At 39.1% G+C, this 16,590-nt stretch overlaps 1 protein-coding gene across 1 annotated transcript; it reads left to right on the forward strand.

Moving 5' to 3' along the window:
• The first annotated feature begins 502 nt into the window (after positions 1 to 502).
• On the forward strand, positions 503 to 8,465 carry park7 (parkinson protein 7). The gene is made up of 6 exons (XM_005724641.1): positions 503 to 723; positions 1,232 to 1,333; positions 1,477 to 1,536; positions 5,109 to 5,178; positions 7,538 to 7,624; positions 8,003 to 8,465. The coding sequence occupies exons 1-6, from the start codon at positions 634 to 636 to the stop codon at positions 8,161 to 8,163; spliced, it is 570 nt and encodes a 189-aa protein (XP_005724698.1). The 5' UTR covers positions 503 to 633; the 3' UTR covers positions 8,164 to 8,465.
• Positions 8,466 to 16,590: the final 8,125 nt, after the last annotated feature.

Consider the following 16,590-nt stretch of genomic DNA (forward strand, 5'->3'; position numbering starts at 1 on the left):
AAGGTTTCACTGACTTGCCCTGCAAAAATGATGCAACAATAAATAGGGATGAGAATTGAGATCTATCTTGCTACGGCTACATCTTTCACTACAGATGTCTCCCTCTGCTTGTCTACCGCGACTATGTCCGATTGGTTATGTCCATCACTAGTTTGTCCATCTGTATCTAGAAGTCCCACAGGATCTCAACTTGCTCATTCTCAACCACTCGAGGGGGCGTACAGCATTTCGACCTCAGGACTTGCAGGCCATACTGAGCACAGATGTTCCTGTACACTATGCCAGCCTCTTTGTTATGTATGCCCTGTCTGCTAGCGTCTTGCACCCTGCTGTTATGCGCTGGAGTGGTACAGTGACATGCTATGCAGGTCCTGTTCTTGTGCAAAATATATTTGTTTGCAAAATCCTACTAACAATAAAAGAATCTATTTTCAAAAGTAACTACTTTACTTTTTTAATTCACATACTTGCAGGTGCGAGTAGAATAGGCACGGACCGCAGTCTAGGAAGGGGGATAGTGTCGCGCAGTCTGGCAACCCTCCTGTCAAACTCGCAGCGCGTGCAGGTTGCTTCTGGAAGTTGGAAACAGAAGTTAGCGTCTTTGCACCTAGCAGTACAGAGCTACAAGCTAACATGGCAGGAAAGAGGGCGTTAGTAATCCTGTCTAAAGGCGCAGAGGAGATGGAAACTGTTATTCCCGTGGATATTATGCGCAGAGCTGGGGTTTGTAACATGCTATATGTTAGCATTTAGCAAATTAGCCTGTTAGCGGCCATAAAAATTAGACCCCGCTTCAGTCGACTCACAACAGTATTGGTGGCAGCATTGTTAAGATATCAGCCTGTGAAGACTGTTATAACAGCCTGATATCTTGATAAGGGTTACATACGCACTTATCATGTGCTAAAGTTAACGCTTGCTAACACTGTCGATCTAACTTAGCAATTTTTCCCCTTTGCATATTCCAGGTTATTTAAGCGCATAAGCTAAGTGTTCAGTCAGCTATTTTGGGGTTGTCTGCTAATGGTTGACGGACTCATAACCTTACTAGTGAGTGCAGACAGAGGCCAAGTTAAATGTCAAAGTCCAGCGTCGTTACACATCTCCGCCATTTGATATCTTTCAAAATAAAAGTCTACGTCAGCCAGTGAAGACAAAATGCCACATTGAACCATCAGGATAATGATGCACTGTTGTTGTTGTTTTTTTCTTTTACTGCCCATACATGTAGATAGCAGTGACGGTAGCTGGTCTTACGGGCAAAGAACCAGTCCAGTGTAGCAGAAACGTTGTCATTTGTCCTGATGCCAGTCTGGAGGAGGCGAGGAAACAGGTGAGGCTCAGCAACTACCTGCTAACATTACATACAAGAAGGGGGGAAAAAAGCGTTATTTACAATGCTTATATTATATGCTTGTATGTCTTTATTATTGGAAAAATGTTAGTGTTGATGGTTCTCTCCCCCCCCCCCTCTAGGGCCCCTATGATGTGGTCCTGCTACCAGGAGGAATGCCAGGAGCCCAGAATCTGGCAGAGGTGAGATGGGGAGAGGGTCAGTTTTTACAGTTAAAATTTTTTTTGGAAATGACTTAAGAATTAAAAACAAGTTAAAATGCTTGAATTTGCCTAAACATTAGGACTAAATAACTGACAGTGAAAAGTGTGAAACAATTTGTTTCTAAAGGTTCATCAGTCTTATGTTTGATTAAGATGTCTAAACTGAATCTTCTGTATAGTCTATGATGTAACCTACACAAATGGTTCTGCTTGTGTGTGGTGCATCATGTGTTTTATTGTCTTGTGATTGTGTCCTGGTGTTTTATATGTGGTGCCAGTGACAAAAGAAACAAGTAAAATCTTGTTATGTTGTTGTTATTGTTTTTTTTTCATAGGCAAACATATTTTCCCCTCGGGTTTTTCAAGTTCTTTGTACATTCTTTCAGGTCACTGCGTACTTATGGCATAGATTTAATGCACATGTATAAATCCACTGTTAAACGCATACGCTCTTTCCGTTAGCTCACACACTTGGGTCCTCAGTTAATACCACCTTGTCAGATTAAGTTTCATATTGATATCACCACCTTCGTGGATTTAAGTTCTCTGCTGCGGTGCCAAAATTCCAGTATTGGGACCATTCTAGATTTGTAAATCGATAAATTGTATCCAAAGAAATGCAGTTGCTTCTTTTTAGCTATATGCATGTGCAAGAAATGTTATCTTGTTTTCATTGTATCACAATAACATTTTTTTACTAAAATTGCAAATATTTGGCAGCGGTAGGACGATTATTTTTGCCGGTTAGACGCTAATTGGGGAACAGGGGAACTAACACACACGGCGTTTAGAATGAGCATACAGCAAGCCTAGTACTGACTCACAGTTTGAAGGATATTTAGGATATTATTTAAAAGGTCTACCTGATGTTCACAAGAGGTGGCAACAAAAATGTGTGCAAACAAGGAAGTGACTCACATGTAGAAAAGTGGCTAGGAATTGTCCTGCCAACTTCTTCTCTCATTCAACACAGAGTAGTGTTCTGTTATAGTGCAAATTCTGGTATTGATCTGATACCAAGTAAATGCAGGGCCCGCCACTACACCACAGTAAATGCAGTGCATCATGTTGTCAGCCTTACTGTATCTTAGTCAGGGAAACTGGTCAAGCCATTCTCTTCGAAATCTATACACTTTCCCCCTTTGACTTTCAGTGGGCTCTGGCTCAGAGTCGCTCATATGTGGCTCATTATCTGATGCCATCTCCAGACCAGTGTTAGACACAACCTGAGAGGTTGATGGCTCTGTGTCAGAGCACTGGCTATCAGTTTCGAATGGATCAGGCCTTAGCTTAACAAGAAAGTTTTCAATCGTTCTTTTCATCTTTTCTCATTACCCACAGCTACATCTACTACTTCTATCAGACCTAGGCTACTCACGTCTCTCTATCCGCCTGCACTTTCAAACATACACACGTAGGCCTACAGGAATATCTTTACCACGGCCAATCAGAGAGGTCCCACCCATGACTATCTCTGATTGGTTTAGACCACCATATGGGCATAACGTGTATCTGTTGTTGACCACACGGAGACTTTCACAGTTGCGGAGATGTTTCTTTTTTACTTGAACGGCTGGTTGCACTATTGCGACCTAGGATATTTTTTTAGTCACACCATTGAGAAATTGGTTGCACTTAGGCCATGCATCTCCATACCAGCATCAAAAATGTCTCCAGAACATGGCAGGGCTGTGCCATTTCATATCATCTGCAATAACACTAGTGTAAATTTTATGTGAGTTATGTCAGCGTCAAAGCATGACATCAGTGCTATTAGCAATGCCATGCCTTTGTGTTCCATAGCATACACGTCAGAAAGACTAGGCATTTTCTGAGAGCAGGAGCCCCATGTCAGCCGCTAATGAAGATTTAATTCCTAAAAGGGGAACTTTTTCCAAAAAAAAAAAAGCTCACTTCAAAAAGTAACCTTCAAAAAAGCTCAATACTTTAGAAAATATGCACAAAGAATTTTGTTCCCCCCAAAGGTGGAAACAATAAGCATGTTTCACCACTTAACCACTCCAGTGTGGTATATACCAGGTGATGTTGTGACTCAAAAGTAAATTAATGACTCAACCAAGCATCACTAACTGCGCTTCATATGACAGGAAGAGAAAACGTTGATTGGAATTTACTGATGTGGTTATGTGGTGGAAAAGCAGGGTTTAAGCAGCTGGTGGAAAAACCCAGGCAGAAGTATTCTTCAGTTTGATTATGTGACAGTATTGTAGAGCTCTTGAAGAGTTTCATGGCTAAGGTAGTTGTTGTGAAACTAAAGTGTGAAGCAGGCATATTAAACTTTACTTAAAATTTCCAGAGAAAACAGTACCGAGGCTACATTTGTGCTTATAATTGACTCATGGTGTGTTACTGCTGTTGCACTATAATGTTGCTGCTGCTGGCACCTTGTTTCAGTAGAATCACACTTCAGATTAGGTCACCAGAAAAGGAGGATGGGAAATGCCCTTCAGTTACTTATACTTATAAATGCTGCTGCCTTTGAGCTGTCGGCATCAATAAAATGGTTTTTTTTCTGTATCATCAGAAATGTCACTAGTGTCCTTTTTTGTAAGTCACTAAAGACAAGTAATGTAACTCACAGTGAGCTGCATTACTTATGTTTCCTGAACTCTGTTAGAGATTGTTGTCATTCTGTGATGAAATGGCAATTTTTTCCTCCTGAATACTCATCCGTGTAATACGCTGGCCTTCATCGATCTTGTATAGTATGAACTGAACCATGTGTGTTTCAGATGTGTTCAGGTTTCATGTTATCCCATCCAGCTGGATGTGGAGAGCATCAGTTGGTGTTTGCATTTATATTGTTATATCAGAAGAATTTGGTTTTTTTTGTATTAACTGCTTGTCCAATGTGCCAATGAAATAGATTTAAATAGATTAAAGAGATCCATATTTTTACTGTTCTTGTAAATACTCAGTGAAGCATATATTACAAGATTTTGTATTTGTATTGTATAAATAATATGGTAAATAACCACATTAGTTTACACTAAATCAAGGATTTTTAATGGACGAGTCTATTGAATTTATGCTCTGGTTCAGATTTTAGATATCTGTCCAGTGTGTGGTGGGATCAGCTACAGCCTCTCTGTAATCATGAAAAGCAAAAATAGCTCTGTAGATTGGATAAATGGAAGATGAATAAGCCTTGAGTCAAGATAGGAATTTGTTGCGATTGTGTTTTTCTTCTTTTAAGTGATTTTATATTTAAAACAACAACAACAACAACACACACACATTTTAGGCTTTAGAATTTGATGAGAAAATGGCCAAGAAATTGACAGATTCTGTCTTTTTAAAAAAAAAGAAATTTAATGCACAATATGAGTTTTGATATACGAGTCATATTTATCTGATGGGTGCATTATATTATTCGTTTTTATTTTTGCTGGGTAGCTCTGTATGTGTCGAGTGTTTTTTAAATATTGTCAGCTTATCTCAGTGATTATAATAAAGTCAGCATATACTCAGTGGAACCACATGGACTGCAAATGACTCACTGTGCATCTGGTTTTTACTCTCTCTTGCAGTCTCCTGCTGTGAAGGAGGTGCTGAAAGATCAAGATGGCAGAAAAGGCCTGATTGCAGCCATCTGTGCAGGTACAGTTTGTGGAAACAACAACAACAAAGTCATAATTACATAATTACACAGGACCAACCTTGAGTTGAGGTCACTCTCTGTGGGTTAAAGCTTCAACAGGCAATAAGCAAATGTTTTACTTTAGATAATCAATAAAAATTAAATGTTGATCACACAGACTGGTGCTGCCTTTAGATTGATTGGTTTAAAGTCTAATCTTAACATTTAAAAGCTGTTTTCCATAAGGAAAACGCCTCAATCCAAAAAAGGCAAAGAGAGAATTCTTCTTAAATTGCGGATTATGCAATTCGTGCACATATTTTGTGCATTAAAAATATTCTTCAGACTCATGTATTCTTAATACAGCTGTTTATATGGACCGTGTAATTTGGCTGGCTAAATTTGCAGCATTTATTTTCTTCCATAAGATTTCTTCCAATTTTTGTGTGTGAATAAACTGATATGATTAATCAGAACAATGCATTTGTAAACAAATGCAAACACAGCTCAAAATGTCCACTGGTATTGAATACACAATGATATGGAAATAGTGAAATAAGATGATTTTACCTCAGACATGCAGTTAAACGCTGCTCTGGGTCAAACCATGAAATTCTCCCTGCTGCTGACTTGTATTGAGAAGTGGATGAAACCAGTATCGGTTTCTTACTTTTCTTATTTAGAAACATCGGGAACAGCTTATCATCGGTTGACGCTGACCTCAGTTTTTTCACAGTGTGTTTTTTGAGGATGAAGTATTTGCAAATTTGCTTCTGAAAAAGGTTGAATTTTGTTGTCTTTTGGCATCACGCTCATTTTGTAATGGCCTTAACTTTGGCATTTTTACATGGCAAAAAGAAAGTGTTGTTGTTGTTGGAGGAGCCAAGGAAGGTTCAAGAGTGATGGAAACAGATACATACAGACACATACTGATCGCAGGGTTTGTAAGATGTTGTGGTCATAAATGTGATCATTGTGCTATGGTGTAGTTGAACAAAAAAATAATAATGCGCACACTTTTCCAAAATATATCAAAACAGTTGACGACAAAAATTAATAATAAAAAAATTCTCATCTACAAAGATACTCTGGTTTTAGGTTCATCAAGTTAGTTTTGTACTGGCAAATGGGATTAGGAAATGATGGAGGTTTGGTAGGTTCACACGTCATTTCTGAACATTTTAGTAAGTGGATTTAGCCTAAAAAGAGGATGCATCTCATCCAGATCTTGAAAAATATACACCAATTATAAATATCCTGCTCCATTAATTTATGGAAATTTGCAAACCCCATTCACAAAGGGTGAGGTTTTGATTAAGAAGTGTCCCCCAAGTGCACCCAGAAGAGGTGACATTTTCTTTGACAGATGAAAGGACGCAGGAAGGACAATTCGAACGGGAACAGGGGACCAATGCGGCAAAGTGGATTGAAGGGTGTCCTAGAAATGACTGAAATCCTCACAGGAATATACAGTTTAATGAAACTGCCAGTTATTATCCTGACACATGAAAAAAAGTTAATTAATAAAAAAAAAAAAAGACTTGATTGAAAATTGGAGTAATAATGCACCAAACAAAAGAAACAGGACAAATGTATCTTATATATATACTTCTATTTTGAGCTAATAAGTGACACATGGATGTAAGAGAGGTCCCCAAATATAAATACACAATTTATAAAACAGCCATCATAATCCTCACACTTTTCTCTGCCTTGCGGTTCCTGGGAGAGAGAGACCTTCTGAGACACAGACTGCTGTCCTCTGGGTGGGGACTGTGTGTAACAGGAGTAGCTTGGCTCTAACTGGCAGACTGCTGTTGTGCCAGGGAGAAGTGCAATCTTTAGACTGCATGGGAAGGCAGCCAAGGAGCATAATCAATAACTTTCTATTTATTAACAGTTTTTGGATGAGCTCACTGCAGTGGTAGGGCATTACCAAAGTTAATGCAGCAGCAGTCAATGTCTTTCTTTCTCCTACCTCTCTTCTCAATGTGGCTCAAAGTCTTTGGCGAGAGGCTGAAACCATATACTATATGTAGATATACTTAGAAAAATGGTACAGTTAAGGATACCTTTGGGACACAGTGTTATAATCGCATACGTTGTAAGTCTGTCATTGATTTAGCAACTGAAATCCATAAGGTAAAATGCATCATGTTGTGTATTTGCATTTTCTTGTTGCTGTAAACATTTTCCATTGAGTTTGAAAGGGCCGGTTTGAGGATGCAGCCTTTTGCTTAGTTTACTCTTGACTCTGAGTTCTTTGAACTGCATAAAGATGAAAACGAAGACCGACACAAGCAGCTGAACACGCTCTTTAGTGTCACTTTCTAACAGGAAGCTGTTAAATGAACCTTACACAGCTTTGCCCTTCTGCAGGTCCCACTGCTCTTCTGGCACATGGCATTGGCTTCGGCAGCACAGTGACTACACATCCTGCCATGAAGGAGAAGATGATGGCTGGAGGTAAAAAACAAACAAACCCAAAAACAACAAAAACAGAAACCTGTGACTTCATGTACTGCTAGAAGCTTTTGATATTTAGTGCTGAAACTCAGAAGAGAACAGGAGGAGGTGTGTGTATTTGTAAAGGGCAGCAGATGGTGCTATACTAGCGCTTTCTTGCCTATAGAGAATCGTGTCACTCTGCAGTAGAAGAGCACACCACTCAGAGGTGAAAAGCAATACAAGAATTTGACAGAACATACTAGAAATGGCTGAAATTGTGACCATGTCTACATTCTCATAGTTCACTGTAACATCATGACATGTGTGACTTTCGGTTTGTAGCTCAAAGCTGTCATATTGTCATAATCCTTATGGTGTTGCTCTTTCTTTTTTTAGACCACTATAAATATTCAGAGGCTCGAGTACAGAAGGATGGACATTACATCACCAGCCGTGGGCCAGGAACGAGTTTTGAGTTTGCCCTGACGATTGTAGAGGAACTTATGGGGGCTGAGGTTGCAGCTCAAATCAAGACTCCTCTTATTATGAAAGACTGACTGTAGCTATGTTTTCTTGCAAGACTGCAAACAACACAGCCCCTCCCCCCTATAAAAGTCTGACAGTGCTGAGACTGCTAATCCATTATAGCTGGCATCGAGATTCAGGACTTGCTATTGAGAAAACATTCTGTTGCGAAAGGTTATCGTCTTCCTCTGCCTTTCATAAGTTGCCAATGACACTGAAACAATATGGATAATAATCACTGTTATATTGTAGCTAATTTCCACCAACTGCTTCCCTGTTATTTTGACTGCTGTATGGCAATGCCTGTCATTAAAGGACAAGTGTGATGAATCTCTGCTCTTGTTATTCCATTGTTTATTAATACTGGAGGTCACTCTGTAGATTTCACATGCCTGCAGTGCATGTTGACACCTAAATATAGGCTGCATAATATAATGTATTGTGAGCGCTGGTTAGAACGCGGGAAGCGGAATCCGAATTGATTGACAGGCACTCTGGCCAATGAGAAACGTGGACCTAAATGCAGTTGTGTTTTAAACGGCGAATGGTTTCTCGGCCGCAGCCGATAGGGCGGGGCTTTGATGTAGCGCGTGGTAGCTGTGTCAGAGCAACAAAATCCGGAGGGTCTTCATACAGTCAAAAAGGAAGAGGAGGATTTCGCCTAAGGTAGGAGCGTTTGGGTTTTCTTTCAAGTGTTTTGCGGGTTATTCCGACTCCTGTTAACCATAACGTTCTCCGGGAATGTGCTTTGTAACTGTAATATTTTATTTAAGAATATAAACGCAGTTTACACCACATTAATCACGTTAACTAGCCACCGCGGGTGTCGAAATTAAGATTTCTCCGGCACGTTAATTACACAGTAGCATACCGGACAAAGGTTACCTCATTTAAAGAGTGGGTGTTTGCAACTAGGACTCTGTTAGCCGTGATTAGCCTGCTGAGTGTGGTGAGTGGTGAGCCTCAAGTTCGCGGCGATCTATAAAGCCATAATGGATTGACATCACAGTCTCAAATTGGCCGGGCAGAGTAACGTTTGCCCGAGGTAACGCGTCCACTGCTTGCTCACTGTGCAGGGATGCGTTGAACTGAAACAGGAAGAACGACGTATCTTTACACTGTGAGATCGTTCTGCAGATGTGACCTGACATGGAGACGTCAGCTCCAGAAGCCCTCCATCCTCAGCAGCAGCCGCCGCAGTCAAGACTGCTGCATACGCTTACTGTAGCTAATGCAATGCGGCACAGGCCAGGTTGTACATGACTTGTGATCCAACTAAATATGACTACAGGAAATTTAATGAGCTCTAAATCAAAGTTCCATCGATACTGATGTTGCCACTTATTGGTATGACTATACAAACTACAGCGTTTTGCAGCATGAGTTTGCTTCACCAGAGATCCTTACTGACAGAGACGCCCTGTCAGGATTACACATTCATGGTATTTCTTTAAAAAAAAAGTGCAATCCAGAGGTGTCATCTCCATCTTATTCAGTTTACATAACCAGGAAATACACAGCAAGTTATAATTCCATAGACTCCATGCTCAGTTGTAGGGAAACTCCCTTTTACACCACTTTCAAGCAGCAGTGATTCTTAGCGAATTCTTAGTAATTCCATGCATATCCGCAGCAGAGCATTCAGAGATCATCAACATTTAAAAGCAGATCCAATGGGCTTTTATTATACAACCAAACAAAAGTTAGGGTGACACTGAGGCTTCCTTCCCGGTATTGTCAAGAGAAACAACTGTTAAAATCAAATGAAAATCAACATCATCAAAAAAATGAGTGTTTGTGTGAGGCTCCCCATGAGAAATGATTTCACTCGCTGACTACTAATTGCATGTTTAACGTATTGATTACTTTAAAATGTTTTTTGGTGACATTAGTTTGAGGCAAAAGAGACGGTGTTAACATTTTTCTGCATTTTTCAGTTATTTTCTGTTAGTGAGCTGTGTTGCTAAGTGGTTAATGTTAGGTTTCTTACATATTTGAGGTCATAAGCTATGTTTGAGGTCTGCAGACCACAGGCTGAAGTTTGGTTTTAGAGCTTATATATCACCTTCTTGGAGCTATTTACCCAACCGAAATAAGCCCACAATTGGGATTTCCTGCCCGACTGTTGAATAACAACAGGGGCCAACCATGTAAACAATGTCTGTCCATGATTGACTGACCATTGCAACTTCCTGTGGAGTTTGAGGATTTTTTTTCTTTCTTTTTTTTCACTGACTAACATTTATTTAGAGATAATCTCTTGCTGGTTACGGTTTCCAAAAGTTTTTGTTTGTCATTTTAGATGACTATTCTCATTGTGTTTAGACGTCATCATTCTATTGTCTGCCTGATCGAATTGGTTTTATTTCAGTGTTTCATAATAAACCAATTAATGTCAATTAATCCTTACCACTCCCTGGAAGATGAACATTGCTGCTTAAACGGCATCTTCCTCATAAACTGTATAGCACATTCTCATTAATTTTCTGTGTTTTTCAGTGGGGTATTTATGGAACGTTAACATTTTGCGCTCTTGCACAAAACATGTTAGAATTATTCTGCTTGAGCAGTGGTACAGTAAAGAGCTTCAGGCTTGACTCCCTATTTCTGGATGGGGCAGAGGAGGGCAGGATGGGGGTAGGGTGAGTCTGAAGTCTCTGTGACTGAGTCATTGGTTTAGCTAATGATGCAATTAGAATGCTACACTTTGCATCTCCTGATTAGCTCCCCTGCTCGCACAGACTGAATTTGCTTGCCTGAGTTGTTTTTACAGATGTGTTTCAAAAGGTAATAGGCAATTTTCAAGCAATCATGGTTTCATCAGACAACCACAATTTTTAAGGTCATAAGCGATAAATGGATAGGTCTGACTCAGACACTGAACGTAATGGGGAATCTAAACAATAGTTGTTTGTAATTGTACAATTTGGGACAGAATGGGTAAAAGTTTTGAATAAAATGTGCATTTTATATTAAGTTACATATGCACAAGTCTGCATAAAATTCTATTGCAAAGAAATAAAAAAAGCTACATAGTATTCTGCTATTTTGGCGTATTTTTTTCATTATATTCAAAAGAATATAAGATTGTTTATAGCAACATTTTTGTCCCAGTTGTTTACTCAGCGGGGATTTGTTTGCAACGGACATGATTTAGAAAATTTATTGAGTTGGTATCTATAAATGTGAAGTACATGCATGATGTTTGAAGAGGTCGTTTCGTTGATAATCCGGACTCTCGAGCTTTTTTTCTTCTTAATAATCAAAGGTTGATAGAAGATTGAACTCAGAAGTTTAAAATTCAGCTTACGACTCTTATGTAATTAGTGTTTCCTTAAACAAAAGTTTCAGTTCTGAGTAGGGATCAGCATATAAGCTTTTAATCTTAATAAATATACATGTAAGCTAGGGCTGTGCGATATGACCAAAATCTCATATCCCGATATAAAACATCTATCGTCTCGATAACGATATAAATCACAAAAAATGTAATATTTTCTGTAAATTCTGTGAATCTCGGATAGGTTTAGTGTTTCCAGCTGGGCGTCATGTAGCTGGAGTTCAGTGTTTTAACCGATGCATGAAACTACACATTTTTAGACATAAGTTGTAAAGGCCACCGTTTTCTTTGTGAGTATTTATTACAAGGCGTGCTGCGGGGAAAAGCCTGTTCTAACGTTTGAGTCTAAGGTTTATTTTTTAGCACCTGACGGCTCTTTTTTTGCTTCTCATCCGTCAATACTCTGCATACTTTTTCACGTGATTCCGTTTATTTTGAAAAGTCTCAACAGGATCTTGAGCTTTATTGTGAAAAGTTTATGTGGAAAATAAACAAGCGGACATGCGATGGTTTTACCATCGTTGTTGCTAACCACAACCCATAAAAACAGGCGCTTGTCCGTCAGTAGTGTGGTTATATTAAATATAAGAGAAAGAGAGAACTTTAAGAAATTAATATAGCCACTACAGTGACCATCAAAACGATGAAAAAATATTGCCGTAAACAGTTTATTTTGCGACACCACGAAACAAACGATTGCGTAAAATGAAACGATAGACGTTTTTATATCGTCATCCGATATATATTGTTATATGAACAGCCCCTATGTAAGCTTTTCCAGCATGGCATCAATCCTTGGTGCCTTGTTTTTCTGCTTATCGTTATGTCAGATACAGTTAGCAGAAGTAAATGGGCCTGACCCAATGTACAAAAGAGGATTTTGAACTACAACAGGAACATTATTAGTTCACACAGTGTGTTTGGTCAATTAAATATTCCTTTTGTGTACTGTATCTATCGTGAGCAAACATACGGAAAAGGTCTGATGGTGCAGTCCGTCCTATGTTGTCCTGCTAGTTATGCATCAGTTGTGTGTTGTTGCACAGATCCCTCTGTTAACATCGCATTATCCATTTGCTGAAAATGCATCCACTTAGGCCCAGACGGAACAGCTGATTTATGTATCTCTGCAGCCCTCACTACATCTTCTGTGCACATAAAGTGTTGCTGATGAGAGCGATAAACCAGGCAGTTTATTCCCCTCAGCCAGCCAGCAAGAAGACAAGGTAACTGATCCCAATTGCAGAGGACTGAATGTTTTTTTTAAACAGCAATCAAAAACCTGATTTAAATTGGGTAATCTCTATTCAGGGTCATCTACTTATGTGCCTCTGCATCACTTTCAGCTGTGGTGCTATTTTTTAAAATTTCATCTTGGAAGCCCCACTCAGAACCATTTGTGCTTGAACGTCTGCATTTTCTCCACAAATATTAAAGTTGTGTAGCTGTAGTTCATTAAATTCTGTTTCAGTGTCTACTTTTGTAGGGGTCCATTTTGTTGCTGCTTGGTTTCTTGCACCTTCAGGTTAGGGGCTTAGCGAGGAGCTTTTTAAAAAAATAAAAAATAAATAAAAATTTGGTGTATTTGCTCTTTAATTGTCACAAAGGGTGACACCTTACTAGTAAAACAATAACAACTATCTTGAAATTGAAAAAAAAAATGTTTTTAACTCAATGAAAAAAAAGCAAAGTTTCACAGTAAAATAAAAATAACCTGATTTAGACAGCACTAGAACACCTCTGATTGAAGTATCCATCCTTCAGTGTCCAAGATGGTTGAAGAAGCTAAATGGTATTGAGCTCCACTAATACAACAACTTTTCAGTCAGCCAGGCACAACATGAAAGTAGCTACTATGATATCACCTACTGGTTTCTCAAGTCCCATTTTAAAGCTGAGCATTTCCGTTGTCACTACCTTGATCTTTTGAAAGATAATCTGATAGGAGTCGGGTTTAATTTGAGTTTTTCTCTGTGAAACTTCACAGTGATGGGTTAAAGACTTGTCAGTCATATGTTGTTGGTCAGTGACCGTAACCCACATAATCCTCTTTTCTGAAACTGATGGCAAGTATTTACAAAATGGATGTAATGTTTTATAAACTGTGAACCAAAATGAACGACTGAGCCCATTAACTCATCTGGACAGTGTTTACGTAGCTCAGAGGCGAGAGACATTTTCCCATTGACAACTGAATGCAGGTTTAAGCTTTACATATTGGCTTTACTTACACACAGGTGCTACGGGTGTCTTTTATACTGTCTATGGAGCTAGCTAGTAGAAATAAAACATTAGGGAGGAAGGGCTAGTCCCCAGTAACTGAACTTTCAAAATAAAAACAACATGGTTGTCATCTGCAGATGGATGTTTGTTTAGTTTTTTAAAAAAGAAAAAAAGAAAAAGCAGTTGCCAGGTGTTTTTGGATAGATTGCTGAAGTAAACTATATATATGGTGGCAGTTAATTGACACCCCACTAGACTTTAAAGTAATTTCAGCATGTAAATACACTCGGCATGGTTCAGCTAGAAATGCTAGCAAAAACAGAGGCAGATTATTATTATTTTAAGATAAGATTCATAATTAGCTTGTTTGTCTGACCCCATGCTAAATGTGTGAATAACAACAATTGAACTACAGGCTTCTCTTAAAATAGCTCTTGTCTCAGGTGTTAAATTTCCTAGTATCTGAAATGGACCGGGCTTTATTCACCTTACTAAGTTATTCATTAAAAGAATACCACAATGTCCTTTTAAGTTTGCCAGTTAAATGGTTGTTTTTCCATACACCAAGAAACTGTGACACATTCCAGCAGAAAAAAACAAGATAGAGATTAATGATGCAGTTTATTTTTGTGAAATGAAAATTTGTTGTACTGTTTTTATTTTTTCTTTCTTCTGTTGTAGCTGAACTATGTGAGTTAACATTTCTTAAACTGCCCAGCTGGTAGTAAGGAGGGCACCTGGCATGATCACAAGAGCATCACCCTTTCCTTATGCAGCTGTCTGGCAAAGCTCCAGAGTTTCTCACAGAGACTTCATGCCGACAGCATTAGGCATATACCCAGCAAAAAGCCAGCCCCTGCAGCACTGAGTATGAACATGAATCTGTATGTACATAATTTTCTACGGTCATGATTAGAGGTGCCTTTGTTGTCTGTGAAACTGTGTAGAATGGTGGTTCAAGGTCATGTGTGTCTCCTCTGTGCTACCTCCCTTTTTGTAAAATGTTTAATCTACCATGATTTTGATCAATTTCCCAAAGGGTAATTAATGCTTGAGGGATATTATTATTTGAGAGTTACTGAGAGCAGATGAAAATTTATTTAGCTGGCAGATATCCCACCATGCTCGGTGTCATGATTGGAGAGGAGCGAGCCATGAAGCCGTGGTCTGGCTGGAAACAGAAGCTGGAGATGCCGTGACTGGGCCTAGGCTCAGCGAGAAAGGCCAGGAACAGTGGTGCGCAACAGTGAAGCTGTAGCTGTCCCCTCAGGCTCTGGAGAACACAAACACATACACAGGGCAGAAAATCTATTAACACATATCTAAGGAATAGACAATAACCATATGACTGTTCCCACCACTAACACATGACCCTACGCTGTGTTCACTGCATCATTCCATGTTTGGCACTGATCACCACCTGCACTCATGTATATATCATGTATATATCTATCCACTTAGCACTTTAATTCTTATTCTTATTTTTATATTTTTATGACAGTATGTTGCACTGAAGCACCGCAGCAATTTCCTAATGTTGTAAACCTGCTCAACATCTGGCAATAAACCCTTTCTGATTTCTGATTTCTGAGGAAGCTGGTCTGAACATCACACTGGTGCCAAACACAAACTAAAGAAGTAGAACACATATAAGAATATGGAATCATTTTAGCAATCACATGTCCTTGGAATTCAGGTGACACAAAGTAAGGTATAGAGTATAAATGTAATTATAAGTCTTATTATGCACGACATAGTGCAATTGTAATTTCTTTTTGAACTGTCCACTCTACTATACTTACATTTATTTCTTGTCTTTATTGTTTCTTGTCTAAGCACTAAATCATCTATGTGCTGATACCATACCACTGGATATTTCCCTGTCGTAGGAGTCTCAAACACATGATGGGACTTGGGATGTGTTCCACTCAAATGCCGACATCTCTTAGCCCAACTACCTGCTTAGCCACCTGTTCACTTAACCAGTGCCCAGTGCAAACCCTACAGTGGAAAACCTGAACAATCAGGACTCCACGTATCCTGATTACCCATGACATCATAATAAATATACACTATTAGAAGCTTGTTCTGGTAACATCTTCCTTTAACCTCACTTCTTGACCCCCACCTACTGTGTCTGGCTCCACAACTCACTCTTTCTCTCTCTTTTTTAGTCAGGTAGATGGCTTCATAATGTTGTTTAAACATCAATAACATTAAGTTAAACTTCCATCCCTGCTTTTTGAAAGCAGTGGTTTTATAGCATTGATTTTTGCTAGCATTACTTGCAAATACTATCAGCAAGGTGGGGTCAGTTTCTCAGAAAGTGCACTTGTGTACATTACCTTTTAAAATTCACACTGTGATAAAGGAGAGTAGAATAGGGAGGTTGATGCATGCTAAAGTGCACTGGATTTGATTAACAGCAGTATGTGTTATAACACATTGTCAATTCTTAAATGGATGTGGTGTTCAGAAGTTACCAGTCTGCTCATAAGGTTTAGAGTGCACAGCTGTGAATAAGTGGTTTCAAGGCATGCATATTGGGTGGGTGATTGGTGCTTGGTTCCAAGATGTATATCTTTACGTTCTGTTACTGTAAGATGTGATTTAAAAGTGGTTTCCTCATAGAAGTGTGTTTGTGTGGCTAACTGGAGTTGAGCAATTCTTAAAATTGGAAACCATAGGTCCCTTAATCCAAGATAATAGTGTCTTGTCACTGAATTTCGAATGAACATAACTTTGATTTCTGCTTTCTCTGACCCGCCCATCTTGCATCATTTACAGCTCACTGTTTCACTGAATGCATGCTTACTCAAATGCTGACAGTGCAAAGGGATTTAGTGTGTGTGTGTGTGTGTGTGTGTGTGTGTGTGTGTGTGTGTGTGTGTGTGTG

Source organism: Pundamilia nyererei, unplaced genomic scaffold (assembly GCF_000239375.1).
Source record: "Pundamilia nyererei isolate P.nyererei 1_Seehausen unplaced genomic scaffold, PunNye1.0 scaffold00012, whole genome shotgun sequence".
NCBI lineage: Eukaryota > Metazoa > Chordata > Actinopteri > Cichliformes > Cichlidae > Pundamilia > Pundamilia nyererei.

Excerpts from the sequence above, each read along its gene's own strand:
- park7 (XM_005724641.1), top strand. The coding sequence starts at position 634 with ATGGCAGGAAAGAGGGCGTTAGTAATCCTGTCTAAAGGCGCAGAGGAG. Across the intron at positions 724-1,231 it reads ATATTATGCGCAGAGCTGGG|ATAGCAGTGACGGTAGCTGG; the intron begins GTTTGTAACATG and ends CCATACATGTAG. Across the intron at positions 1,334-1,476 it reads TGGAGGAGGCGAGGAAACAG|GGCCCCTATGATGTGGTCCT; the intron begins GTGAGGCTCAGC and ends CCCCCCCTCTAG.